We start from the raw sequence: 25,477 nt of genomic DNA, 5'->3' as shown, positions 1-25,477 counted from the left end.
AAAGTTTTCAGAGGGGGTTTTGGCCTTTCAGGCCTCCGTCATCTATCAGTTGTAGGTTACATAGAACCTGTTGGTTTTGCTTTCCTTTCCTGCCAGATCAAGTAAAGAAATAAAATTCCTTTGGGTAGAAAATATGTCTAGATAGGTTTCTTACACAGCTGCTTAGATGCCAACCAGGAGGCCATGAGAGTTTCTCTTTGTAAGAGCCTGACTTATGCTATTCCTGTGTTCTCCCAGGAGCACACTGTAATCAGAGTAGACGAGGCAAGGTTTTAGACTGGAGTGGTGACCCTGAAGTGTAGAGTGAAGATAGGCCGAGGGTAGTGGCATATTTCCTCAGTGATATCGCACCCTAGCTTTTCTGCATGTTTGAATGAGAGGGACATACATGATCCACTTAGAACAGTGCACAAGACATACATACAGTTTAAAGAGAAATGACAAAGTGAACACGCGAGTACCCACCACATTCTTAGTACTGAGGAAGTCCTCTGTGTGTCCCTCCTCAGTCATAGTCTCCCCATCCCTTACTGCCCAGAGTTAACTTCCATCCCTCACATTGCTGTATAGTTTTACTACCTGTACAGGCAACCCTAAGCAATGTAGTAGTATTTAAAACAGTAGCAAACACAACCTAGCTGACTGAGGAGAAAGCAATATTGCCACTGTTCAGTGAAGCCTCCTAGGAGAAGAGAAGTGAACGACCTCTGGGTCTCTTGATTTGGCTTTAGCTTTAGCTTCTCCAGATTTTACAGAAGTCCCTTTTGGGAAGTCAGTGAGCCAACTTATGGAGTGATTCCTGGGAAACAGGGTTTACCACTGTCGGGGTCTCTGGCAGAGACAGAACATAGAACTGTGGTTGGCCCCTCTCCATTAAGCCACAATAATTGTTCAGATGTATAGCATCCATAGAGGATCTTTATTTTTCCCTCTTTGCTTCCTCAGTATGGAAACAGAGTCATAATTCTGGGTATGCACTATTGGGTGGGTTTTATGAAAATGTGCTTTTTCTTTTTTTTGGCCTCACTGTGTGGCTTGTGGGATCTTAGATCCCCCACCTGGGATTGAACCTGGGCCACGGCAGTGAAAGCACCGAGTCCTAACCAGTGGACCGCCAGGGAATTCCCATAAAAATGTGCTGTTTAAGACAGAAGAAAAGGGGGAAAAGTCTTTCTTTCCAGTTTCATGTACAACACCTAGGACAGGTGTTGAGAGTGGGACATAGTCAGGAGGGCACATGTGTTTTCTGAATGACCAGGTGGGCTTCAGTTGGACAAGTTTCTGCTTGTCACAGAGGCATTGGCACAGCAGACCAGTGGCCTTGTACAGTCAGCATCTGCTTGTGTTGGATTAAACGGCACAAAGCATATGTGTTCATGAAACTGAGACTATCCGTAGGCTGTTGTTCACATCAGCAAGGACAGGCTTACAGGGACAGTGGAATGTGACAGGGATGAGTGGTATACATTCCCTCTGTAAAGAGGCACCCTTGGAGAGTTCTGGATAGGTGACCCCCCCACCCCCCACCCAGAGCAGGATCTGTCTGTTTTCCTGCTTTGCCTATGACTTTGGAGGAATGTGGGCTTGTCTCGTGTGTGTAAATACTTCTTTCTCTATTCTGTGTAGACTTCTGCTGGATGTGTCTAGGAGATTGGAAGACCCACGGCAGCGAGTACTATGAGTGCAGTCGGTACAAGGAGAACCCTGACATTGTCAATCAGAGCCAGCAAGCCCAGGCCAGGGAGGCCCTCAAGAAGTACTTGTTCTACTTTGAGAGGGTAGGCATCCAGAAGCCTGGAGGGTGGGCTTCTTCCATTTGTCCTGCTGGGTGAAATTCCCAGTGACTGGTAGCCACAGCCAGCATGCTCACACAGAAGTCAGGAAGTGGAACTCCTGCAGTGGCCTGTGTGGTGCCTCCATAGATATGGCTTTCAGGCTCCACAGGGCGGCCACAGCTAACAAGGAAGGACCTGCTGACCTTGTTTGAATGATGAGTTGAAGGATAATGAAGGATCATCAGACAGTCTTTTCCATCCAGTGCCATGTTTGTTGTTTGTTTTTAATTGAGGTATAACTGACTGACAGTATTATATAATTTTCAGGTGTACAACATAGTGATTCATAATTTTTAAGGGTTATACTCCATTTATAGTTATTATAAAATGTTGGTTATATTCCCTGTGCTGTACAGTATATCCTTGTAGCTTATTTTACACATAGTAGTTTGTATCTCTTAATCTCCTACCCCTATCTTGCCCCTCCCCCTAATCCAGTGCCATCTTAATAGTCAGATTCAGAGGGCAGTTCATCCCAGGAAGACCCTTCAGAAGCCCACAGAGCATGGGACATTTGGTTTCTAAGCACAAGAGACCTGTAGTTACCTAGCTTTGCTTCATCCTCAGGGCTCGAGTCCTATTGCCGCAGGGGGGTAGAGTGATCTGGCAGGCAGGCAGCTGCTCTGGACAGGGTTGGTAGTGTGGACTGAGGAAGCCCCCCTCTTGCAATCCCAAGGACACACAGTCCCCATCAGCTAGATGAGGCTGTGGCCATTCTGAACTCCTTTTGGATCTCCACCTTCCTGGGACTCCTGCAGCTTTCTCCCTCCTCTGAACCCTGTAGTGGGAGAACCACAACAAGAGCTTGCAGCTGGAGGCACAGACATACCAGCGGATTCACGAGAAGATTCAGGAGAGGGTCATGAATAATCTGGGGACGTGGATCGACTGGCAGTACCTACAGAATGCTGCCAAGCTTTTGGCCAAGGTTTGTACCCCCTCACTCTTCCAGCCCTGTCAGGCCCAGACCTCTGAGGGTGGGAGGCACTGTAGGGGGCAGGGGGCTCAGCACCCTGTGCAGTCCTGCATGCTCCTGCTTATGGGTCCACATTTTGCTGGGCTGTGCCCACTGAGGACCCAGCCCTCTGTGGATGTCCAGGGGATTTTAAGAAGAGTATTCCAGTGCCTTGGCCTGCAGGGAAAGAACTGCAGGGAAAACTAGAGCCCTTTTCTTCTTTTGTCCCATCCATGCATCACTCAAAGGAAAATAAGAGATTGTCTTTGGACAAGTATTGAGATAGATGTGTGGACTCTGATGTCCGACTCAAGAGGGAAGAGCCGTTGAGGCAGCTGCTGGTAATAAATCACAGTGTGGAAAAGGAACTGTGGGTGTTCTGTGACCATTTTTGTTTCAGTTTTTGCCATGTTGTCCCCCAATTCATCTTTTATTTGCCTTGGCCTCATTTCTTTCAGGCCCATACCCGTTGAGCCAGGCTAATTTGCATGGTGGGGTAGAATTGTAAAAGCCACCTGAGATCCATGTAGTTAGGGTCATAGATACAGGTCCCTTCTCTTCTCTGTTGCAGTGTCGATACACCCTGCAGTACACGTACCCATATGCATACTACATGGAGTCTGGACCCAGGAAGAAGCTGGTAAGGCAAAGCGATTCTTCTTCTCTGCTCTCTTAGCTTCAGAGCTGCCCTTCTCTACCTGTACTTTGCAGGAGAGCAAGGACCAGATGCCTGGTTATTGGGAGGGCAAAATCAAAACTGGCAATTGTAAAATTTTATTTCTCCCCTAGGCATTTCCAAAGTAGATCTCAGGTGCTGGTATTTTGTGTAATAGGAAGGCAGATATACTGAAGCCAGTGAACAACTATATTTTTGGGGTGACTGGCTGAAAATGTCTGTTGCCACTTGGGAGCCAGTGCCCATGCTTTGGGAGGATATGCAGCGTGCATGTTCCTAAATATAGTGGACTTTGTTTGCATCTTGGTTTAATTTTCATCTTAGATGTTGGGTTGTTTCCCCCCAATTATAAAGTAATTCACACTTATTGTTTAAATGTTGAAAAACTTAGAAAAACATTTACATCATTTATCATCCCACCAGAAAGAAATGACTGCTGTTAGTGTTTTCCAGCCTTTTAAAATTAATATTATTTCTATAATCAAGGTTATATATATAACATTTTTTTGTTACAACTAATTGTTTTTGCAGCTGTTGTTATTTACCCGGCTGGAAAATGCCATTTTGTAATAGTTGCATAAATGTTCCAGTATATGGTTGTACCAACATTTGGGGCATTTATTGTTTCTGTTTTTCACTATCATAAATAAGACATTGGGAAACCTCTTTGTGCAACTGATTTGTGCAGTGGGTATATAATTACTAAGTCAAATGGTTTGAAAATTTTTAAGACTCTTGATTTTCAGAAGGGCTGAAAAAATGCAGTGTTCAGTGAATACAGTGTCTGTGAATATCCACTTTGACTTGTTCTTGTAGCATCCATTTCGCTGTATGTTGGGAGCATTCTCTTCAGTGGCTTAAGTTCTTCCCTTTTCTTTGGGGGTGGAGGGTGAGTGTGGCCTTGCCACATGGCTTTACTCCATAGGTAGCCTTTTTTTTTTTTTTGCGGTCCGCGGGCCTCTCACTGTTGTGGTCTCTCCCGCTGCGGAGCACAGGCTCCGGACACGCAGGCTCAGCGGCCACGGCTCACGGGCCCAGCCGCTCCGCAGCATGTGGAATCTTCCCAGACCGGGTCACGAACCTGTGTCCTCTGCATCGGCAGGCGGACTCTCAACCACTGTGCCACCAGGGAAGCCCCATAGGTAGCCTTTTGATTGGAGTCTGGCTCTGGGTACAGGAAGTAGCACTGCTCTCTGAGGACAGTATCAGAGACACGGTTGTCTATAGCTCATGCGAGCCTGAGGTGCTGCATCTGCCCCTCCCATCTGCAGGCCCTGCCCCGGCTACAGCCCCTTCTCCTTTTGACCCTCCTGCTCTACCCATACAGTTTGAATACCAGCAGGCTCAGCTGGAGGCTGAGATCGAAAACCTGTCATGGAAGGTGGAGCGTGCAGACAGCTATGACAGAGGGGTAAGTGCTGTCCTCTTGGATCCTCTGGCAGGCAAGGGAGGGCTGGTGTGGTAATAGGTAACATGGTAGCTGGCATGTAGACTGGAGGCTGCTGCTGAGAAGGGTGGGAAGGTCAGTGCTTTTGACTTCTTGGAGTCCGTGGCAGGGGGGGCAGGGGTGGGGTGGCTTTAGCTGCTCCCTGCTCATGGGACTGGGCCATGCAAGCACCTATCTTGCTTCCTTGGTGCAGGACTTAGAGAACCAGATGCACATAGCAGAGCAGCGGAGGAGAACCCTGCTGAAGGATTTCCATGACACCTAGGTTGGGACATGGACGTGCCAGAGTGAGGAAGATGTGGCTGCGAGGTCTCCCGGCTGCTGTACTGCATGCTGCAGGCTCTGCCTTTCACAACCCCAGGCAACAGCCAGGGCCCCACTCCTGAGAGACACTGGCCACACACCTCTTAGTCGATTTCTGTTTTTTTTTTTTTCCCTCATCTTTTGCTTTTTGTTTTTCCCAGGGTAGAGGCCATGTTGAATTGGCCTCTTCTCAGGACCTTTAATTCCCCCTGGATGGTTGTTGGGAGGGAGGGAAAGTTTTTTTTTGAATGACTATTAATAGGATTAGATCATTACAACTTATAATTTTCAAAGGTTGTACAATTATACAAAAAAGAGGGGGCAAACAAACCATAGAATTACACAGAACCCTTTTTAAAAATAAATTGGCATTGGAGTGTTTTAACCTCTAGCTATTTTACTTAGAATGTAACATATGCTGCCCGCTCACCTTGCCTCAGAATCTCTACTGCAAGAGGGCCCCGGTGGTCTTTGCTTGCCAGATTCATATGTGTTTGGCCACAGCTAGAGTCCCAAGGGAAGAGCATGGGTGGCAGATGGTGGGAAATTAAGTTGGCCTGAGTTATAGGCATGGAGCGCAGGGAATCACATCGTGCCTCCTGTCTGGTCCTTGTAGACCCTTTTGTGGTCAGGTGCACTGCCTTACGTTGGCAGTGAGGAGACAATACAGAACGGAGTCTTGCCATGGGGTGTCATCCTGTCTGATGGCACTGTGTGTCTGTGGACTCATCTTAATTCTTGAAAGTGAGCTTTACCTGGGTCTGGCTACTCAGGCCAGAGCCCACAGCAGAACACGTAGGTGGGCTTGTGGCCCTCCAGACCAGGGGATGTGAGTTCAGCACAGTTTTCTTTTGTTTTCTAAAGATAGAGATCCACTTTTAAAGGGGATTGTTCCCCCAAATAAATTTGTTTTACCTTGGTTCCTTCTTTTGTGCCAGTGTTCCCGTGGTGTGACTCTGACCAGGTTCACACACAGCCATACCTGACACTGTCCTGCTACACTTTCCTCTGGTGAACGTTAGGGTCAGAGTTCAGCATGGTCCTCCCAAGGACGGACTCTGGTCTGCCTGGCTCAGGGACCTTGTTTGCACAAATTGTTTTCATGTTAACCTGGAGTGTATGTCTCCATTACCCACTCTAGGGGTTGGTTGCGCTCCCCCTTGCCTGGTTTCAGCTATTGGAGGACAGCACCTCTAGGGTCTGGGAGTCTGAGGCCAGCACGGTTCTTGATTTGTGGTCCCAGCTCCTGTACCACAAGGGGTGGGCCAGGGAAAAAAGCCAGCTTTTTCACAGTGCAGAGGAACAAGTGGTTTGCATGGTGTCCTACCTGTCCTGAACCTGGTCCTGTGGGCCTTTCAGAAGTTACATCTGTGATTCCTGGGGTTTCTATGGCTTTTTTCAGTGCCTCCACTCTGAGGCCGGCAGAGTTGTCCATACTCGATAGGGCCTCCTTGACCTCCTGGAAGAGTTGCTTAGGAGATCTGTGAATAAATATTGTGTTGGAAATTCTTTGATATTCAAACATTTTCACCTCAGTCGGTAATTTCCCAGGTACCATGTAAGCTGTAAACTGAATCACTCTTGAAGGCAGAGGACAGCTGTAACTCTTGGAGTCATGGGGTACATAGTCGGCTGCAGGCTCCCTTTCTCCCCAATCAGATTTTGCCTCTTCCTGTCATCTCCTGCAAGGAGAGGACCACGGGGTGGAGCGGTAGGACAAGTTAGGAGTATAGCAGATGAACCCAGAGTTGGACAGTGCTGAGCTAACTGAAGGAGAAGAGTGCCTGCTGCGGGACCTAGGGGTGGGGTGTGACTGTTGCATTGGCCCATGGAAGATCCTGGTGTCTGGAGCTTTTACCTCTGCATTGAGTCCTTTCTGTGTCACCGCCATGGCAGCGGCAGGAGCTGAGTTGCAGCTCTGCACCTTAAGTCACACCCTCGGCACCCTGGGCATTTTTTGGACTGCACAGCTACCACATAGTGCATTTGCATCCAGCTGTGGCCCCAACCACTGGAGCTGCAGGAGGTTCTGTGCCCAGACTGCAGCCTGCAGCCCTTGATCTGCAGAGAGCTTTCTTTCGTGCCTCAAGTGGCTGTCTCTTGTTAACATCAGGAAGATAGAAAAGGTCAGGCAGAATTTTTCTGCCCTGCAAAGGAAGGCACAGTGTTTTCATGAATTTACCATGTATCTTTGTTTTCTTCAAAGAAAAAGTTGAGGTGATGTCATCTGCTCAACCTTGAGTGGTTTATTCAAAATAAACTGCAAGTTTCTGATTATAAAAGTGTGTGCAGAGTCATTCTTCAAAGGATCCAAGTAGCCTTCTGAGTCAATGCCCCCGGGGGTTCGGGCCACTGAGCACCAAATAGGGGCCTTCCTGTTGGCCAGTCCCCTCTTGCAGAGGGCTGTGAAGGCCCCACTGGCCTGACTGCTCTGCCTTTCTTCCCTTTCTGGGGAGAGGTCACCTGTGGAGGGAAGTGGAATATCCTGGTACTTTTGGCTTTCCTTTCCCTCCTTGGGTGCAGGCCAAACCATTCCCCACCAAACACAGATCCCAGGATGTGGTAATGTACTGATTCTAATGCCCTACAGCCCTGCTGAGTCCCTGAGCTGCTTATTCAGAAGATCCTTGGGTCCCTCCAAAACAGATGTGGGAGCAAAGGGCCATGGAGTATGGAAGCGGGACTTGTGGCTTCACAGGGGCTCTGGGCTTAGGAAGAGGGGACTCTCGACAGGAACTGGAAATGTTTGGAGTTTAATCCCAAAGGCTGAGGACAGGAAACAGAGCTTGGATTCTGAACAAGGGGGTCTGCATTTGTGGTGTCAGGAGTGGTGGCAACTTCACTGATAGGGGTGAAGGCTCCAGCGCTGTGGGCAGCACAGCATGCACAGGGCAGCCAAAGCCGGGGAGGTCCCAGACACTGCTAGTCAAGTCCACAGCTGCTCCTCTTTGGACTTCAGATGTGCCAAGCCCCATGCTCAGCACCTGGGCATACAATAGTGTGCAAAAGATACATGGTCTCTACCCTCTAGGAGCCTCCAGAACATGGAAGACACAGACAGAACTGGTCACTAGTGAATGTTTTCACTGAGGCAGCAAGGCCAGGGGCTGAAGAGCTGCTCCTGCAGATCAGTGGGCAGGATACCAATGGCCTTGGCACCATACCCTTGGTGATCTTAGAACAAGAGAAGATAGCACATTCTAGCAAAATCTGGAGGAGGGATTTTCCACATACTCTTCAGGGCTTCCTGCAACAATCTGAGCATTGCCTATATAGTGAGCTCTATTTTGGGCACGGAGGACATAGCCATTGAATTTGTTAGACCAGTTCCTGTCCCCACAAGATAATCACACTAATGGTCACTGAGCACATATCCACTTAGTCGTCACAGCAGCCCTGTGAGGTAGGTGCTGTCACCGTCCAAAATGAGTAATTTGCCCAAGGTCATCATTCTAGTAAATGGCAAAACAAAAAACATTCACTGATAGAAATTGGAAAGTAAATCCAACTTTTGTAATAGAGATTAAAACACAGCTCAGCACAAGACCCAGATTCGACTATGTATCATGACTGAGATGGGACTGCCACCCCCGTGAGGTGAGCCAGCCTGGGTGGTAAGAGGTTTAGATATCAAAAAGGCCATAGCTTTTAAAAGGTCAAGAAATTATAGTTTATGCTGTGGTTGTGAAATTCCCATAGCCAATAGCAGGCAGAGCAGAAAGGGGGTGAGGCGCCCCCCACTTCCCACCCAACCTGCTTGCCCCTCTGGTGATGTTAGCTGTGCATAGCAGTAAGCGTAACTCAATTGGATAGTGGTAATAGGAACTTAGGAGAATGGAGTTCAGGAAAATAGTTTAAGGAACATGAGCATTTTGTGGTGATTTAATTATAGGTTCTAAAAAGCTAAAAAGGAAATGGTCTCAACATTCATTCATGGATACCAGAAAACCATGACATCTGGAATTCATTTCAGGAAGAAGGGCCAGGTCCTCGCTGCCTGTGTCTTTGCCTCCATGTTGGGAGAGTCCAGACTTGCCAGTTGCCTACAGAGCTCAGTTCCTACTCCATCTGAAGCAGGATGCTGGACCACTGGAGGTGTTTGGTCAGCATCCCAGCTTTGGCTGAGCCCCAAAGGTTCCCATTGCCACCTGCCCTGCCCCCCCCCCTTGAAAACATCCAGAACTTCTCCTTTTATTGGACAGTGCTTCTCTAGTTTCCTAAGGAGATTGACAAGATAGTCCCTAAAGGTGACTGGATGAACCCATGTATCGGGTTGGCCAAAAAGTTCAGCAACATGTTATGGAAAAACCTGAACAAACTTTTTGGCCAACCCAATACTTGGGCACTGATGAAATCTGCCATTGTGTGTAGAATCTCCAAGAGAAGAAGATGGGGCTGCCCTACTGAGGAGACCAGAAAATGCACACTCTACTTGTCTGGGAGGAAGTTGGAGGGGGAGGGCGTCTTAACAGTGTAAAGACAAACCACCGGTGGGCCCTGCCTCAATGATGTTCCTCTTGTCTGCATGTCCACCTCGGGGGTGGGGGTGGGGGTGAGCAGAGAACGAAAAAGACCAGGTTTGGGCACTTGGCCACTGGTATGTCCTCCTACATCCATATTTGGGGATAATCTGGGTTTAACTTTCCTCCGAGGCATTGGTGTCTCAATTATGGAAAAGTCCCTTTCTCCCTCTTCATATGTGCCAGCGCTGAGGCAAGGAGAGTTCCTGTGAACCTGAGCACCTGCAGCATTCCTGCAGGTTACTGTTAGGGTGCCAGGGCTCCTCCAGGAAGCCCTGTCTGACCACTCCAGACTGGGTCCCCCGTCTATGCGACCCCGCACATCAGGCAGTTGCTTCCTAAGACCTGACTCCTGCAGCCCTTCCCGGGAGGTTCAGACCGACCGCAGAGCAGACCTCCAAGGCGTTTCTTGGCCGCCTACACAGGCGAGTGTCAGTGCCGAATGCCTTGGGTCCGACGCCACCACAATGTGCGCAGTCATCGGATTCCGCGGCGCCCCAACCCGCCGCAATATTGAATCATCTTTTGGCACTGCCTCCTCCTTGTTGCCACCCCACTCCTGGGAGCGAGAAAATGCAGACCATACTGTTCCGGGAAGAGGGAAGTGCGTCTCAACCGGGGAACGGAGGAACTACCAGTGGGGTTTCCTGTAACTGTGCTGCTCTTGTCTGCATCTACATTTGGGGGGCGGCTTCTGCCCTGGGGAGTGTGCATCTCCTACTAACGATAAAGCAGCTCGGGAAGAGGAACTTCAGTGTGGGCCGGGGTTCAAGAAGCGGAGATCTTGAGTGCAGCGCGGGCGCGGGATCCCCAGGAACCCCCTGCTGGTGACCGCCGCGCGCGCTGGCTCGGCGGCGGTGGTTTTGGCTACGGCGCGGCGCGACGCTGACAACCCCGCGGCCCCTCCCCTGGGTGCGCGCGCAACCTGGGCACCATGGCGGCGGCGGCGGCGGCGGCGGCGGCGGCGGCGGCGGCAGGCCGGCGGCCTGAGGCTGTGAGTCCTCAGTGGGCGCCGCCCCAGCACGACCCGGCCGGGGCAGCGGCGGGACTGGGTGACTGTGAGGACACACCGGTCCGGCCGCTGTGCAAGCCTCGCGGCATCTGCTCGCGCGCTTACTTCCTGGTGCTGATGGTGTTCGTGCACCTGTACCTGGGCAACGTGCTGGCGCTGCTGCTCTTCGTACACTACAGCAACGGCGACGACAGCAGCGACCCCGGGCCCCAGCGCCGGGCCCAGGGCCCCGGGCCCGCGCCAACCTTACCTCCCCTCACGCGGCTGGAGGGCATCAAGGTGAGGCCTCCGCCGCGGCGCGCTCCAGGCCCTGCACCGCCGAGCCCGAGAAGGCCGGCAGTCAGCCCGGGGCTCCACGCTGCTCCCTGCGCCGTCCCGGCCTGCCGCGCGCACCCCCTCACTCGCCCGCCGCCGCCCACCGGGCCGGGGCGTCTTTTCCTTTCTCGCACGTAGGGGCCTGGCGCCCGAGCTGCCCGCTGTGCCGCTTTCCCTTAGGTGGGGTATGAGCGCAAGGTCCAGCTGGTCGCCGACAGGGATCACTTCATCCGAACCCTCAGCCTCAAGCCGCTGCTCTTCGGTAAGTTCGCTGGGCACCCCCAGGAAGGGTCAGGGGCTACGATTTGGTGGCTGCCTTGAGGCTCATTTGACCACGTGACTACTGTTTTGAAAATGGCTGTTTCAAAGTAGCCCTTTCTTTTCCACCCAGAGGTTGCCCCAAGTGAGGTACCCGCCCCCATCTCCAATATAGGGTGACAGGCTGACCTTTCCACACTCCCCTCTGTGACCCCTACTCTCTGCAGCTGATCCTTCCATCACAGGGCTGAGCAATGTGATCTAGAAGCTAGTGTCTAAACATTTCATTGAAACTGTCTTTGGAGGCTCCCTGCCATGGTTAATTCTGTCACATTCTAGAATGGGGGGAGGGTCGGACAGACTGATAACCAGGTCCTAGCTGATCTCAGGACCTGTAAGGGGAAATTCCACTCCCAAAGTGGGTCTGATAAGCAGGCTGTCCAAATGTGGGTAAGCTGGTGCCCCCCAAACCTGCCCCACAAGGGCACCAGCCTTTGCTACCAGCACTCTGGGATTCTTCTTAGGATGGAGTTTTGTGTTCAGCCATTACAGTAGGCAGAGCCTTCCAGGGTGACCTCATTTGGAACCAGCATCATAGCTCACATTTTCTGAGCTCTTGTTATGTGCTAGACTTATGTGATCATTCCATTTAATTCTCACAACCCCTCTATGAGGTGTGTGTAGGTCCCACTGTCAGGCTAGTGGGTGAGAAAGTGAGGCACAGAGAGCCCCTGTTGCTTGGCCAGGCTCACACAGCTAGTTCAGGGTGAAGCTAGGATTAGAACAAGGCAGACTTTCTCTACAGCCTGCACTCTAAAGCCAACGTGCTAGTTGTGAAGACCCTGAAGTCCTTCAAAGACTACCAGTACCAACAAGATGGGGGTCCCCAGACCCATGACCTTGCCCAAGATAGGTTTTCACACCCCAGTCCTGGGTACCCAGCCTCAGTGACACACTTACCTGCAGACCTGAGGTGTTCCTGGCTGCTGGGGGATGGAAGGGGTAAGGGGCTTTCAGGAGGGGACTGGGAACCAAAGCAGAGCATCTGAGCGCATGCTGTCAACCCTAAGGCGGAGGGCCCTGGTTGGGGATTATGCCTAGACCTGTGAGAATGATTTCACATAGATTAGGATGTCAGTCCTGTTGTAGGGAAGGCACTAAAAGATTATTATTATTATTGCATAATGTTGAAGTCTGAGCAAAGCACTAGTTCAGGTGCCGGGAATACAGAATTGGACAAAATAGGAAAACAAAAAACACCTGAAGCTGACAGTCGAATGAGGTTACAGACAAATAAACACGCATGGTGTGTCAGATGGTGATAAGTGATCACAGACAAGTAAGGCAGAATTTCAACTGGGGTTGAAACTGAGTAAGCTGGTCAGGGTGGGCCTCCCTGAGAAGGATATTTGAGCACAGACCCGCAGGAGCTGTGGGATGAAGCCAGGTGGCTGTCAAGGAACAGGTGATCCAGGCAAGGGAACAACTCTCCCCATTACTACTCCACTGTTGTGAGACGGCCACATTGAGGTGGGTGTACTTTCTCTCATCAGCCTTTTTGGACCCGTATATACTTAATTCAGACATATGTTAGGTTAAGTGAGCCATGAGGCATAACCCCTAACCCTAACCCCCTAACATGCAGCTTGTTGCATCAAAGTCCTACAAAGCAGAGAATGAGAAACCCAGACCCGAAGTCACCAAGAGTACATTACGGGAAGCAGAAGAGATTTGACAAAAGGTAAACTGATTCTGGTTAAGCCATCAGATGGGTTTCTGTTTGTGCAGATAAATTACAAAGGGCATGATTAGGAGAACTGGGCAGTTGCAGCAAGACCTTCCTAATCGTTGTTCTCATTTCCTCCAAAACTCTTACACTACCTTTGAGTCTGTTGGTGAAAGATGTCCCAGGTTTTACTCAGAAAGTCCTGGGGCTTGCTGCTTGGTGAAATGAGGTGAGACAAATGAGGAAGAGGTCAGTGATTATAAGAAGTCCAGTTGTGAGACAGGCTAACCACAGGGGAGAGGGTGTCCAAGGAGGGGCAGTTCCTGAACGTGGTGTTGGATGAATCCAAAGAAGGAAGCCTCACCCCAAGAAGGAGCAGTGTCTCTGTTTTCTGTGCCTGCCTGTCCATCCACCTACTGTCGCCCTGAAGAGGCAGGCAGGGCCCAAGGAGAATGGGCCCGCTATGCCACCTTGCCCTACTGTGACCCACCATCAGGGACCCAAAATGCCAGGGCTCAAGGGGTAGGTGTTCAGGGTGTCAGCTGGGGCAAGGGGACTGGGTTTTACCCTAGGGTGCCTCCATCTCTTTGGAAGGGAACCCCACCACTTCACAGGGAAATCCTCACGTAACCTTCAGCCTCTCCCTTTGGGGGAAATTTCCTGTTTCCCACCTTTGTTCCTAGAGACATTTGGTAAGTGGGACCTGGGCCACAAAAGGCCCCCCCGTGAGTTCCTGGAGGATACCTGCTTGACTGTGGTAGGCATTTCCCAAGGATTTGGACCGTTGTCCAGTTCAGAAGGGAGGTGTTCCAGTTCTGACTCACTGTCGCCTCTCTAGGGACATTGCTTTCTCTCATGTGGCTCACTTCTCCCTCCACCTCACACTCATTCTGTATTTAAACAGCAGATCAGATCTCATCACTCCCTTCCTTAAAAGCCTCCATGATTTCCCATTCCACTTCTACGTCTCATTTGGTGCTCCAAGACCCTCTCATCTCTCAGACCTCATCTCCCACCACCCTTCCCTCACTCACCCCCTGTTGATTCTCAGACACCAAGCTCATTGCTGCCTTGGCACCTTTTTTTTTTAATTAATTAATTTATTTTTGGCTGTGTTGGGTCTTCGTTGCTGCGTGTGGGCTTTCTCTAGTTGCGGTGAGCGGGAGCTACCCCTCAGGGTGCACGGGCTTCTCATTGCGGTGGCTTCTCTTGTTGCAGAGCACAGACTCTAGGCTCGTGGGCTTCAGTAGCTGTGGCACGCGGGCTCAGTAGTTGTGACTCGCAGGCTCTAGAGCGCAGGCTCAGTAGTTGTGGCACACGGGCCCAGTTGCTCCGCGGCATGTGGAGTCCTCCTGGACCAGGGCTCGAACCTGTGTCCCCTGCATTGGCAGGCGGACTCTTAACCACTATGTCACCGGGGAAGTCCTGCCTTGGCGCCTTTATATGCACAGTTCCCTCCACCAGAAGCCTCAGACTTGGCTCTCACTGAGGGTGCCTTCCCCCGCATCAGGCCTCTGCTCAAACCTCGCCTCCTCAGAGACCTCTCTCCACCTCAGACTGGTCTCAAGAGGTTTCCAGGCTCTCTGTTGCGTCAGCCTGCTCCGTTTTCTTCTCAGCGCTTAGCATCATTGGAAACTACCTTCTGTATTTATTTGTTAATTGTGTCTTTGCCCCTAAAGGTTAGCTGCATGTGTGGAAGGCCTGATTTGACATGGCTGTGTGTCCAGCGGCCAGAGTCTACTGCTGACAATTATTGGCCAGCTGGAGGGGTTTACTAGATACTCTCAGCCAGTCCAGCACCTGTCTTTGTGTGCAGAGTGGCCTCCACCATCACCCTGGGCAGGTGCCTCCTTATTTGGCACCCTCTTCAAGAGCAGCAGGGGGCACTTCCAGTGGGCCAGCAAGAGTTTTAGTCCACTTTCTTAACTATTTAAGGTAAATGAGTAATCGATACCAGTACACAAAACAATGTATGTTAAAACCATAACTGCTTTATTATAGGATTTCCAGACCTATTCTTTTTCAGCTTAAAAAAAACAATAAAGCAGTTACATAAGACCACTGTGCTCTCTTGACAGAAGCGCAGAAGTAGGGAAAGAATTGTAGTATGCATATTAGTTCAGGTTTGTAAGCAGCTTAATGCAGTTTTCTGTATGAACCCCCCTGCTGTTCCACAGGCCCGCTGCTTGGCAGGATTGTGGACTCAGTAAAGGTCAGGAAGATATAATTGAGTCTGTCTGGGGCTTGACAAGCAGCATAGTGCCTGGGTGAGCATAGCCTGAGGCTTTGTGCCTGCCCTGAGGCTCAGCTTGGGATGCTGGGGCTTGTGGGCAGGAGCAGGGCATCAGCCAGGCCGGCATCCCAGGTCTGGGAAGTTCAGAAAGGTAGTCTTGCCTGCCCAGCACACAAGGCTAGCTGACTTTTTCCAGGAGGAAGGACCACAGAAGTGGACTTCTGCCCTGCCTTGTGCTGGTCCTGGGTGAGCCTTGGAGTTACTCTGGACTCTGGTCTGCAAATATCCATGGAGGGCAGCAGAAAGAGGGTTTTATGTGTGTCCAGGGGAGCACATGGTCTGCGTGGCCACTGCAGAGGCTGTGGCTATAAAGTCCCAGGCTCTCCCCACCTGGGTTGACTCTATTCTGGGCACTGGTGATGATGCCACCTGCACATGGCCAGCTGCAGATTTCTGTGGCCCTGGCTCCAACCATAGGCCGTGGTTACCAGCAGACCGTGACCCTGCACCTCCCCACTCAGCACGTAGGTCCCAGCATACTTTCCGCGCAGGAGGTTGTACACACACGTGGCATCCAGCTGTAGCCAGCATCGCAGAGTAGGCGCCAGCTCCCCAGGGGGCAGTGAGCCCGCCTTCAGCACCTCTAGCTGTGAGTCCAGGTCGCAGTCTGAGGGTCCGGAGGATGACCCACTGCGCCAGGAGAGCCTAACCTTCACTGCTGAATGGGATCAGAGGGCCGAGGTGATGAGCCTGGCCCCTCTGAGTATCCCCATCTTCCCCTCCACCTGGTAAGCCAAACCCTCTTGTCTGATGTTCTGCTCTTGGAATCAGGGTCCTAGAGAAGGCCTGTCCTCCTGGAATGTTGTTTTTTAGCAATTATTAAAGGAACTTATTTTTTAGTTCTAATTAGGCATAATGTTTGGGTATCCCCTCTTTCTTTTGTCTTAGCACCAAGCCAGGAGTTGTAATGAACCCACTTGTAAGGGGGTGTAAGGGGTGCTGGGCACCAGAGGCTCACCAAAATCGCTAGCGCAGAGCGTGTCCAGGACCTCCTTGGACGAGCTGGTGTCCTGCAACTCACAGTCCCTGCAGCTGGCACGCGGCACTGGGGGGAGGAGCTGAGTGAGGCTCCCCCTGGACCCCGGGTGGAGGAGGGGAGCCATCAGCAGGGGTTTCTCCCACTTTCCCCTTGTTCTTTACCCTTTCTGAGATGGATGGCCGCTGTGGGTTGTCCCTCTTCTTTCCCACCAGAGAGACCCAGTTACCTGATCCCCGAGAGTTGTGATTTGAAAGGGTGGGGTGCAGCCTGTGGGGCTGAGAAAGGGTTAGACCAGCCTAGAAGCTGTGTAGAGACTCACGTGGGCGGCTCGGGCGGGAGCCGTTGGAGATGGCAGCCACGCAGAGGCCGTGGCCGGCGGGGAAGCGTCCGCAGTGCAGGATGGCTGGCCAGGGGTAGCCATAGCAGGCCATGATGGGGGTGCAGCTGGTCTGCACGGCCTCGCACAGGCTTCGGCACGGGTAGATGACCCTGCAGGGCAGGGAAAGTGTCAGGGGCAGCGGGTGCTCAGGACCAGGGTTCCTGGATTCCAAGCTGGGGCCTCTGTGTGCTCCTAGCTCTAGGCCTGGCCAGAAACTCCACAGTTGTTGGGCAACGACACCCTGGTCACCTAGCAACAGCCCTGCAGCTGGGCTTCTTGCTCCTTTGCTTGCTGAAATCTTAGCCTTCAGCCCTGGGTCTCCCAGCCCTTCTGTCTTGTAATCCCAGCCCCACCCCTGCCCTGGCCCAGGCTGCTTTCCACCTTTGCAGTGCATCTCCACCTACAGCTCCGGTGGATGCCTAGTGCCTGGGAGAGGGCTGTAGGAGGGGCCCTGCACTCTGGGCCTTCACTCCCCATCTTGGAGGGAGAAAGCAGGGCCCTCCCTCTTGTCCTGAAAGGCCTGCAGGACACTGCAGTTTCTAGCCAGGCCTGGGGTTGGCCAAGAGCAAAGGGGCCCAATCCTCAGTTTCTGAAAGAGCCCATTCTTGCTGCTACAGGCATGGTCACCCTGAGGCTCTAGGAAGGGCCCTGGCTCTGCAAAGAAGAAACTGAGGGAGCTGTTGTTCACGGGGTAGGTTAGGCTGGGGAAGAGGAATCAGCCTTGCAATCTCTGGACTCTGAGAGAAAAAGCCACCAGATGAGCCGTGGCTCCATCTCTGGCCAGGATCCTTTGGGCAGACAGAGTTGCCACACCTCACTGGAGAGGGGTTCTCAGCCCCTAGCCTAGAGCGGGCTGCTCACTTGCCCTACCTTGACATTTAAGAGCCCTTGTTGATTTGTGGATCCAGACCAAGGGTGCACACCATTGATAGTCCCCTGCCTATGTCTCCTGTGTCCCATGGGCATCTGCGCTCTCTGCCAGCAACACCCTGACAAAACAATCCTTCATCCTCCTGTCACCGATAGGTACACAGCAATGATTAGTGAAGAGCTTCCAGAGCAGGCCCTGGCTGAGGAGAGGCCCCCACCCTTACCTGGGAGCCCCTGCCCTACCTGTCGAGGCACACCGGGGCAAAGAGGGAGCAGAGGAAGAGGCGCACATCAGGGTCGCACTCCCTGGCCAGCAGGGGCAACCAGCTGACTGACTGCTGGATGGCCTCGGCTGCTGTGTCATGGTCCAGCAAGTGGGGTAGCCGCATCTCTGTGTAGCCAATGTTGTGGCACAGCGCCATGGCTTGGGGAATGGCCATGCACCGTGTGGGGCCCCAGGGAGCCCCTGCCCCACCGTCACCCGACAGCACCACCAGTGCCACCAGCTGCCACAGCCCTTGATCCATCACCTGCTTTCTCTGCCTTGGTCTCAGTGCACTGAGGTTGGGGGCTTTATAAGGGCTATACCCACACCTCAGGAGCCAATGTTTGCCCAGCTTCTATGTGCTCAGACCCACCTGGTTAGGCCCCAGTGTGCTGACCTGGGCTGTTTGCATTTGAATAGCACATGGCAGGGGGCTGTATAGAGGGTGGCATCTCCTTTGGGCCTGTGAATGACTGGCACCTAATAAACTGAAGAAACCTGGGCCTGTGTTTTCTTTTTCTGGTTTACTTTTCTTGTTTGTTTATCTTTTTAAATGATCAGGAGGTGACTGGTGATTAGCAATTTGGTCCCCCAGTGGATGGCTCACACCCTTTCTGGGTTTGACAGGTTGAGGGGATCAGGCAGGCTGGAGGTGGGGGTGGGGTGGGGTGGCTTTTGTCCTGTCCTCAGTGTCATCGCATCTGGGTCACCTACCTATGGAAGCTGAATCTGGCTGTGAGCCTGGGTTCTGGAGTGCGACAGCCTGTGGGGCCCTGGCCAAGTTGCTGATGTCTCTGTGCTTGGGGGATCCTCAGGGAGAGGAAGAGTGAATTAATGGGGCCTGGTTTTCTAGGATGAGTATACGGATTACGGGGTTAATGACATGCTTAGTACAGGACACAGAGTCTGTGCTCCCTACGTGTGATCTGCTGTGATTACTATTAAAAACTGCTCCAATCCTGGCTCCGAGTGGCCATTTCCCTTACTCTTGGCAATGACTGGAACTTCATGCTGAGAGAATAACCCAGAAAAGTGGCAGACCACTCTGCAGGAGTTCTGAGGGGTCACAGTGGCGGCATGGCCCTTCCTCCAGTCAGTTCTTGTGTGGGCCTCTTGTGCCCCGTCAAAGGAAGTCCTCTCTCCCAGGAACAAGAGAATGAAGCAAGGCCCAGGCTCCAGCCCTGGAAGTGCCTGGAGTCACTGGGATGTGGGCTCGCCAGGTGTGAGCTTCGCGTTCCAGCTCCACTGAGCTGCTTGTGGAGCTGGTGTGGGGTCATCCAGCCACTGGAACTAAGCCCCAGGCCTGACTGGCCTTTACTTGGGCTTAGAGGCATGGAGTAGGCGTTCAGTGTACATTTGTTCCCAAAGCAAAGGACACTGGGGCATCTTCTCAGAGCAGCTGCTAAAAACCTGAGTGACCCCCACTGACCTCCCAGCGCTGGGCAACTCAGTAGTGGACGGATGACCAGCACCCACTTGTGCAAGAGAATGGAGGGCAAGGCCTAGAATGCTGGATGTATTCACTTTGTTTTTATTTGAACAATGCCGAAAAGCAATAATGAAGGCAAAAACCTGCCAACATTCCCCCTGCCCTTTTAAAATATATACCCAGTAAGGAGTGGAGGTCACCCCTCTACCCCTCAGGTCCACCCTCTGGCCTTTGGTCCCACTCCAAGGTGGGTTAGCCCATCCCCAGCTTTGCTCTGGCTCACCTCCCAGGACTCCCCTGGAAATTGTGTGCTCTCAGCATCAAAAAGAGAGGCCCCATGTTCCAAACGCTGGCTAACCTTTGCAGGACAACTTGACCTTGGGGTCACGGTCTAGAGCAGATGTGAAGTCCTCCTGACTTGGTGACTAGCAGGGGACAGGGACTACCCCAAGAACCCTGCAGAGAGGAAGGTATTTATTGGTGCATCAGCGTCCTGGCCCGGTTCTTGGCCTCACCCCCCACCCCACCTCTTCTGGCAGAAATCCCTGGCTTCTTGAGTGATGAGGAGTGTCGGCTCATCATCCACCTGGCACAGATGAAGGGGTTACAACGCAGCCAGATCCTGCCCACCGAAGAGTATGAGGAAGCAATGGGCACAATGCAAATCAGCCAGCTGGACCTCTTCCAGCTGCTGGACCAAAACCATGATGGTCGCCTGCAGCTCCATGAGGTTGGGATCCTGGGGCCTGGAGTAGGCACCAGGGTGGGAATGCCCAAAATTGTTTCTGGTGGCCAGGTCACTTGTACTGCTCGGCCCTGGCCCCAAGAGTCAGATGCCACCTCAGATCAACTTGGGCATGCCCAGGGTCCACTTTCCCTCCTAGAGAGCCCCTTGCTGCCCTGGGAACCCCAGAGGATGGCAGGAGAATCTACCTGGAGGTGATGGCATTTATTGCCACAGTTCCCAGGTGGTGTGCTGTCTGTGGTCTGGATTCCTTGCTGCTGTTGCTGGGAGCCCCACAGAATTCATGGTGGATGGGGTGGCAGCTCAGAGGAAGCCAGAAGTCTGCATCTCTCTCTGCATGCCCCTCACACCCAGGCTTCTGAGAGAGGTCTTGGTGGGGTGCAGGGTCCCTTGCCTATATAGAGTGCCTCACCGAGCCCGATCTTCCTAAGGGGCCTGGTGGTTGTTCACTGGCCAGGCCTCCCCATGGTGCCTCTTCCCTTTTCGCACCCAGGCCCTGGCCTCCCCCACCTCACCTGGGGTATCTGGGTGGGACACAGGCCTGTCCTTTGCTCTGCCTCCAATAGGCTGACAGTGTTCCCCATGGAAGCCACAGTCCCACCAGGGCTGAGAATGGTCATGGCCCACAGGTCTTTTGACTGTCTTCTGGCTTCCTCCCCAGATGCCTCTAGACCTCTCTGCCTACCCTCACTTCAGCTCAGGGACCTTGGGCTCTGTCCTTCGTCCTCACCCATGCCCTATCACCTGAACCCTCAGCCCTACAGAAGGAACTAGGCAGCTGTCTGTGCTCTGGTGACTCTCCATCACTGGGGCCACCCCACTGAGGCACCATTTTGTGCTTTAGGTCCTGGCCCAGACTCGCCTGGGAAATGGACGGTGGATGACTCCAGAGAACATTCAGGAGATGTACTCTGCGATCAAGGCTGACCCTGATGGTGATGGTGAGCTCATACCTTGCCACAGTTCTGTCGCTGTGAGCCTCCTGCCCCCCAAGCCAGGTAGCCTCTATGCCCAGCTTCTAGAGTAGCCAGAGATGAGGAGGTGAGGATCCAGCCTTGCCCTTACCCCTGGGAAGTAGGCAGTAGCTAGACTCTCCCATTCCCTTTGGTGACAGTCTAGAGGGCAGTTCTTGGAGGCTCTTTTGACCTCACCAGGCAGCATCTGGGGTACAGGAGGTATGGTTGCTGGCTGGCAGAGGGCAGAGTGGTATAGCGGGAGCAAAGGAACAGTGAGGTCAGCTTGGCATCTGCCTCTCTCCAGCCAGGCACACGGTCTTGCCCTAGCAGTCGGCCTCTCTGGTCTAACCAAGGTCCCCCTTGCCTTCTTCTTGCCCACCTGGAGTCATGCTAACTGCTTGGGGTCATGTGGGCAGGAGTGCTGTCCTGTAAGCACCCTCGCCTTTGGTAATAACCCCCAGGAAGTTTCTGAGGTGTAGTCATTACCCTCATGTCCAAGTTCTGGACCAGTTGAGGAAATAGGACTTGGAAGAATGGCTTTGTGGCTGGTGAACCCACAGTGAAGAATCTGACTGGGACCTGTGGCTGGAGGGGCATCATGCTGCTACTGCCCCTATGTGCAGAGCTCGTGACAGACTCACAGCCCTCGAGTGCCCCCACCCTCAGAGAAATCTGGGCCGAAGCATGGAAGTGTGTCAGTTGGGTCAGCCGGGATAACATGTAGCAAAGACACCAGCTATTCTTCCAGAACCCTAAGAGGATACAGCCCAGCTTTGTGGGTTGAGCAGGAACAGGGGAGAGTGTTCTCATTTGGGAGAGTGGCCTGGCTTTCTCTGCTGAGGTAGGCTGGTTTACCCAGCGGGCAGGACTGGCCAGGTGTATTCCACTCAGGATGAGACCCGAGGTCACGAAGGAACTCCTGGGGACCGATCCCAGCTTACACCCTACAGTGTGGAAGGCCCTGAACAAAACCCAACACTGAATGCTCTCTTTCTTCGCCCTCTACAGGACCAGAGAGTGGCCATCATGCTCTACAGAGCCAGGCTGGAGGGCCAAGGGCAGTCCTTGGCCTAGTGTCCTGGCCATATGGCTTAAGCTTCCTTTGGAGACCCTGCTCTCTGGCCAGTCTAATAGGGGTTGGGCTTCATCCTTTTGGGGGCAAAATCAGGGCTTAAACTGAGGAAATGAGCTTCTCTGGGTCTTCCCGTAGCGCCTAATGTGACAGAAGCCAATTTCATCTGACCCGAGTCCAGGTTGAGGGACAGGTGCACATGGCCCCCCAGTGCCTGAGGCCAGGGGTAGGTAGGAAGGTGCAGCCTCCCCACTATGCCCTCCCCACATGGGCTTGGTGGGCATTAATGATGGGTGCCCTGTGCAGGAGTGCTGAGCCGGCAGGAGTTCTCCAACATGGACCTTCGCGACTTTCACAAGTATATGAGGAGCCACAAGGCAGAGTCCAGCCAGCTGGTGCGGAACAGCCACCACACGTGGCTCTACCAGGGCGAAGGTGCCCACCACGTTATGCGCGCCATCCGCCAGAGGTGAGCACCTGAGGCTGTCCTCCCTGGTGCAGGGCCCCCATAGAAGTCCTTAGCTGAGACTGAGAAAACGGAATTGATTAGCCAACTCAGGATTAAGTTCCCCTTGTTAGACCAGGATTGGGACTCATTAGGGGACAATTAACAAAAGCAAATTAGCCCTGATTGTGGGAAACAGTAGATATTTGGGATTAGAAACAGAGTGAATGTTTGTTTTCTGCTAATTAGAGAAGTGATCTCTTATCTCTGTCCACAGGACCCCCTGCCCCTGAGCAGCCAGGGGTTTTAGATAAACAGCCTCCTTCCTGGAGGGAGTGTCTCCCCCTCCCCCAACTTAATGAAGATTTCATCTTTGCCACCCAGGGATGTCTCTGGCATCCAGGGAGAAGGGCTCATCATGAGTAACCCCTTCCTGCTCTTACAGGGCCAGTCTGGGGTGGCTTAAGGAGCTTCCAGGGGAAATAGGGACAGAGCTGTGGCAGGCCCAGGGTCCACCTTGCCAGCTCCCTCAGGGTGCCACCTGGCATGGGGCTGCCCAGCTGAATGCCTGCTGCCCACCAGGGTACTGCGCCTCACCCGCCTGTCACCTGAGATCGTGGAACTCAGCGAGCCGCTGCAGGTCGTGCGGTATGGCGAGGGAGGCCACTACCATGCCCATGTGGACAGCGGGCCTGTGTACCCAGAGACCATCTGCTCCCATACCAAGCTGGTAGCCAATGAGTCTGTACCCTTCGAGACCTCCTGCCGGCAAGTACCTCCCACCTGAGGGCTGTCTTCAACTCCCAGACCAGGCACCCCGATGACACAAGCACAGCCCTGCCCTGTGGGCTTGCCCCTTGGTATGGGGCCAGAAGAGTGCTGGGCCATCCTGGTCGAGGATACCCCCATCTCCCCCCTCAGGTTGTTTACCAAGTGGCCCAAAAGGGGTGGTCATCTTGTCTCAGTGGCCAGACTGAGGTACCCACAGACACTGAAAGCCGCCCCCAGAGCTCTCAGGCAAGGGGCAAGTTTGGACCCCTGATTCTTTCCGCTCCCTCCCTGGTTATTGATCCTGCTGGCACTGCTGGAGACCTCAGCTTCTCCCTTTGAAGCTATGCCCCCCTCCCCTGCCAAGGTATGGTGGCAGGTCTCTCCTCTTCACGTGGCTGCTCTGGCTCAGCCCCTTCTAGTCACAACCAGCCCTCTGCATGATCTTGCTGCTTCTGCTAGCCTACCTTTCCCAGCTGGCCCTTGGTCAGGGCCATGTAATTTAGCTAATTGCACCTGTGATCTTGGCCATAAAAAAACATTGTGACTGACAGAAAGAGACTGGGTTTGTGGGAAGAAGAATGGGCTAGGGACATCTTGGTACTGACCTGCCGTGTTGTCACTGATCCCAGCCTGCCCCTCTGGCCCTTGGGGACCTGGGCAGCTTATCCTGCCCACAGGTAAGCCCCTGGGAAGCATCCACAGCTGGGAACCTGCTCAACAGTCCCCCTGCCTTACAGCTACATGACAGTGCTGTTTTATTTGAACAACGTCACCGGTGGGGGCGAGACTGTCTTTCCTGTAGCAGACAACAGAACCTATGACGAAATGGTAAGGGCCAACCGGGCTGTTACTCTGGTGGGATGGCAGGGCCTTGGGCAAACAGTACATACCCCTCCAGACCTGGGATGAGGCCTAAACAGTCCCCTGGGGACATCTGACTGGTTTCCCTCTGGCCACCTTTGACTGCCTGTCCTTAGGCTCCTGGCCATACAGTCAGGGCAGCTTGAAAACCCCACCACTCTGCTGCCCACAGAGTCTGATTCAGGATGATGTTGACCTCCGTGACACTCGGAGGCACTGTGACAAGGGGAACCTGCGTGTCAAGCCCCGCCAGGGCACAGCAGTCTTCTGGTACAACTACCTGCCTGATGGGCAAGGTGAGGACCTGTGGCCAGGCCAGGGCTGCCTTGAGGGAAGCTTCCCTTTACCCAGCCCTGGTTGCCACCCTGGTGAGCTGTTTCTGGCTGCCCTTCAAATGTTTTTTTGCCCCTAGTGCCTCCCAAAGACCATCCTCAGTGACTTCAGCAGCCTGCACCTGTGCAGCCTCCTGGGCTCTCTGGAACCCTGTCATTCCTTGATGCCCTAGCCTTCCAGCTGACTGGGGTGGGGGACACGTGCACCTTAGTAGCCCAGACTGGGAAGGGCTGTGGACAGGCCGGGCAGCAAGAAAGCTGATTTCAGAGAGCCAGTGGTGTTGATAAGGCATTCGCTAGAGAAAGATGCTGAACCCCCAAGGAGGCCTTGTGGCCAGATGTTTGCCACTGAAGGTGTGCACAGCTGGGCCTACCCTTGCCATGCACTTGGGCAATATGAGGCCAAGCTCAGGTCAGCCCACAAGCTCAGCTCAGTCCAGCCTAGATTCCCTCTGGTCCCCTCCCTTGCTCACACCATCCTCCTCTCCTAGGTTGGGTGGGCGACGTGGACGACTACTCGCTGCACGGGGGCTGCCTGGTCACGCGTGGCACTAAGTGGATCGCCAACAACTGGATCAACGTGGACCCCAGCCGGGCGCGGCAGGCACTGTTCCAGCAGGAGATGGCGCGCCTGGCCCGCGAAAGTGGCGCCGACTCGCAGCCGGAGTGGACCCTGGACCGGGCCTACCGCGACACTCGCGTGGAACTCTGAGGGGAGTGTCCGTCGCGGTCCCCAGCCGCAGGTCACCTGCTGCCCGAGGTTGGGGGCCCTACCCCTGTCCAGCTGCAGGCCAAAGGCCTGGCCGATGTTTTGCCCCATCCCCACCTCCAGCCGCGATTAGGGCACAGTTCCTATATCCATGTTATTTATTGTGTACAGCCCCGTGCTTCCCCAACAAATAAAACTACGCGGCTTGGAGCTGCAGGGCCGAGAACCTCGGAACAGGCTGTAGGCATAATGGGCGGGGCGGGGCGCCGCGGCCGGGTGCATGCTGCGACGTCACGTGAGGGGAGGGCGATTCGGCCCCGCCAA

The 25,477-nt window shown here is 53.3% G+C and overlaps 2 protein-coding genes across 5 annotated transcripts in view; both read left to right on the top strand.

Annotated features, from left to right (window-relative positions):
* Positions 1 to 6,139, top strand: part of ARIH2 (ariadne RBR E3 ubiquitin protein ligase 2) — a 45,340-nt gene extending 39,201 nt beyond the window's left edge. For 3 of the 4 annotated variants that reach the window (XM_030867056.3, XM_030867055.3, XM_060307593.1), the window contains 5 exons: positions 1,627 to 1,778; positions 2,620 to 2,763; positions 3,362 to 3,430; positions 4,794 to 4,877; positions 5,107 to 6,139. In XM_030867056.3, coding sequence (XP_030722916.1) covers positions 1,627 to 1,778; positions 2,620 to 2,763; positions 3,362 to 3,430; positions 4,794 to 4,877; positions 5,107 to 5,178 — 521 coding nt within the window. In that variant the 3' untranslated portion in view covers positions 5,179 to 6,139. Of the gene's footprint in view, positions 1 to 1,626; positions 1,779 to 2,619; positions 2,764 to 3,361; positions 3,431 to 4,737; positions 4,878 to 5,106 lie in introns of all 4 variants that reach the window. The other variant, XM_030867057.3, reaches the window with a different exon arrangement.
* A 4,202-nt stretch (positions 6,140 to 10,341) lies between these two features.
* Positions 10,342 to 25,369, top strand: P4HTM (prolyl 4-hydroxylase, transmembrane). The gene is made up of 9 exons (XM_030867059.3): positions 10,342 to 11,027; positions 11,244 to 11,325; positions 19,802 to 19,992; positions 20,852 to 20,948; positions 22,342 to 22,504; positions 23,063 to 23,248; positions 23,989 to 24,079; positions 24,285 to 24,408; positions 24,936 to 25,369. The coding sequence occupies exons 1-9, from the start codon at positions 10,671 to 10,673 to the stop codon at positions 25,154 to 25,156; spliced, it is 1,512 nt and encodes a 503-aa protein (XP_030722919.2). The 5' UTR covers positions 10,342 to 10,670; the 3' UTR covers positions 25,157 to 25,369.
* The last annotated feature ends 108 nt before the right edge of the window (positions 25,370 to 25,477 follow it).

Source organism: Globicephala melas, chromosome 11 (genome assembly GCF_963455315.2).
Source record: "Globicephala melas chromosome 11, mGloMel1.2, whole genome shotgun sequence".
NCBI lineage: Eukaryota > Metazoa > Chordata > Mammalia > Artiodactyla > Delphinidae > Globicephala > Globicephala melas.
The sequence above is the reverse complement of the archived record's forward strand: the minus strand, read 5'-3'. Positions and strand labels throughout refer to the sequence as shown.

What these genes read in the sequence shown, in the direction of transcription:
- P4HTM (XM_030867059.3), top strand. Translation starts at nt 10,671, where the DNA reads ATGGCGGCGGCGGCGGCGGCGGCGGCGGCGGCGGCGGCGGCAGGCCGG. An exon ending in CCTCAAGCCGCTGCTCTTCG is followed by an intron (nt 11,326 to 19,801) that starts GTAAGTTCGCTG and finishes CTCTTCTGGCAG; the next exon opens with AAATCCCTGGCTTCTTGAGT. An exon ending in ATGCGCGCCATCCGCCAGAG is followed by an intron (nt 22,505 to 23,062) that starts GTGAGCACCTGA and finishes GCTGCCCACCAG; the next exon opens with GGTACTGCGCCTCACCCGCC.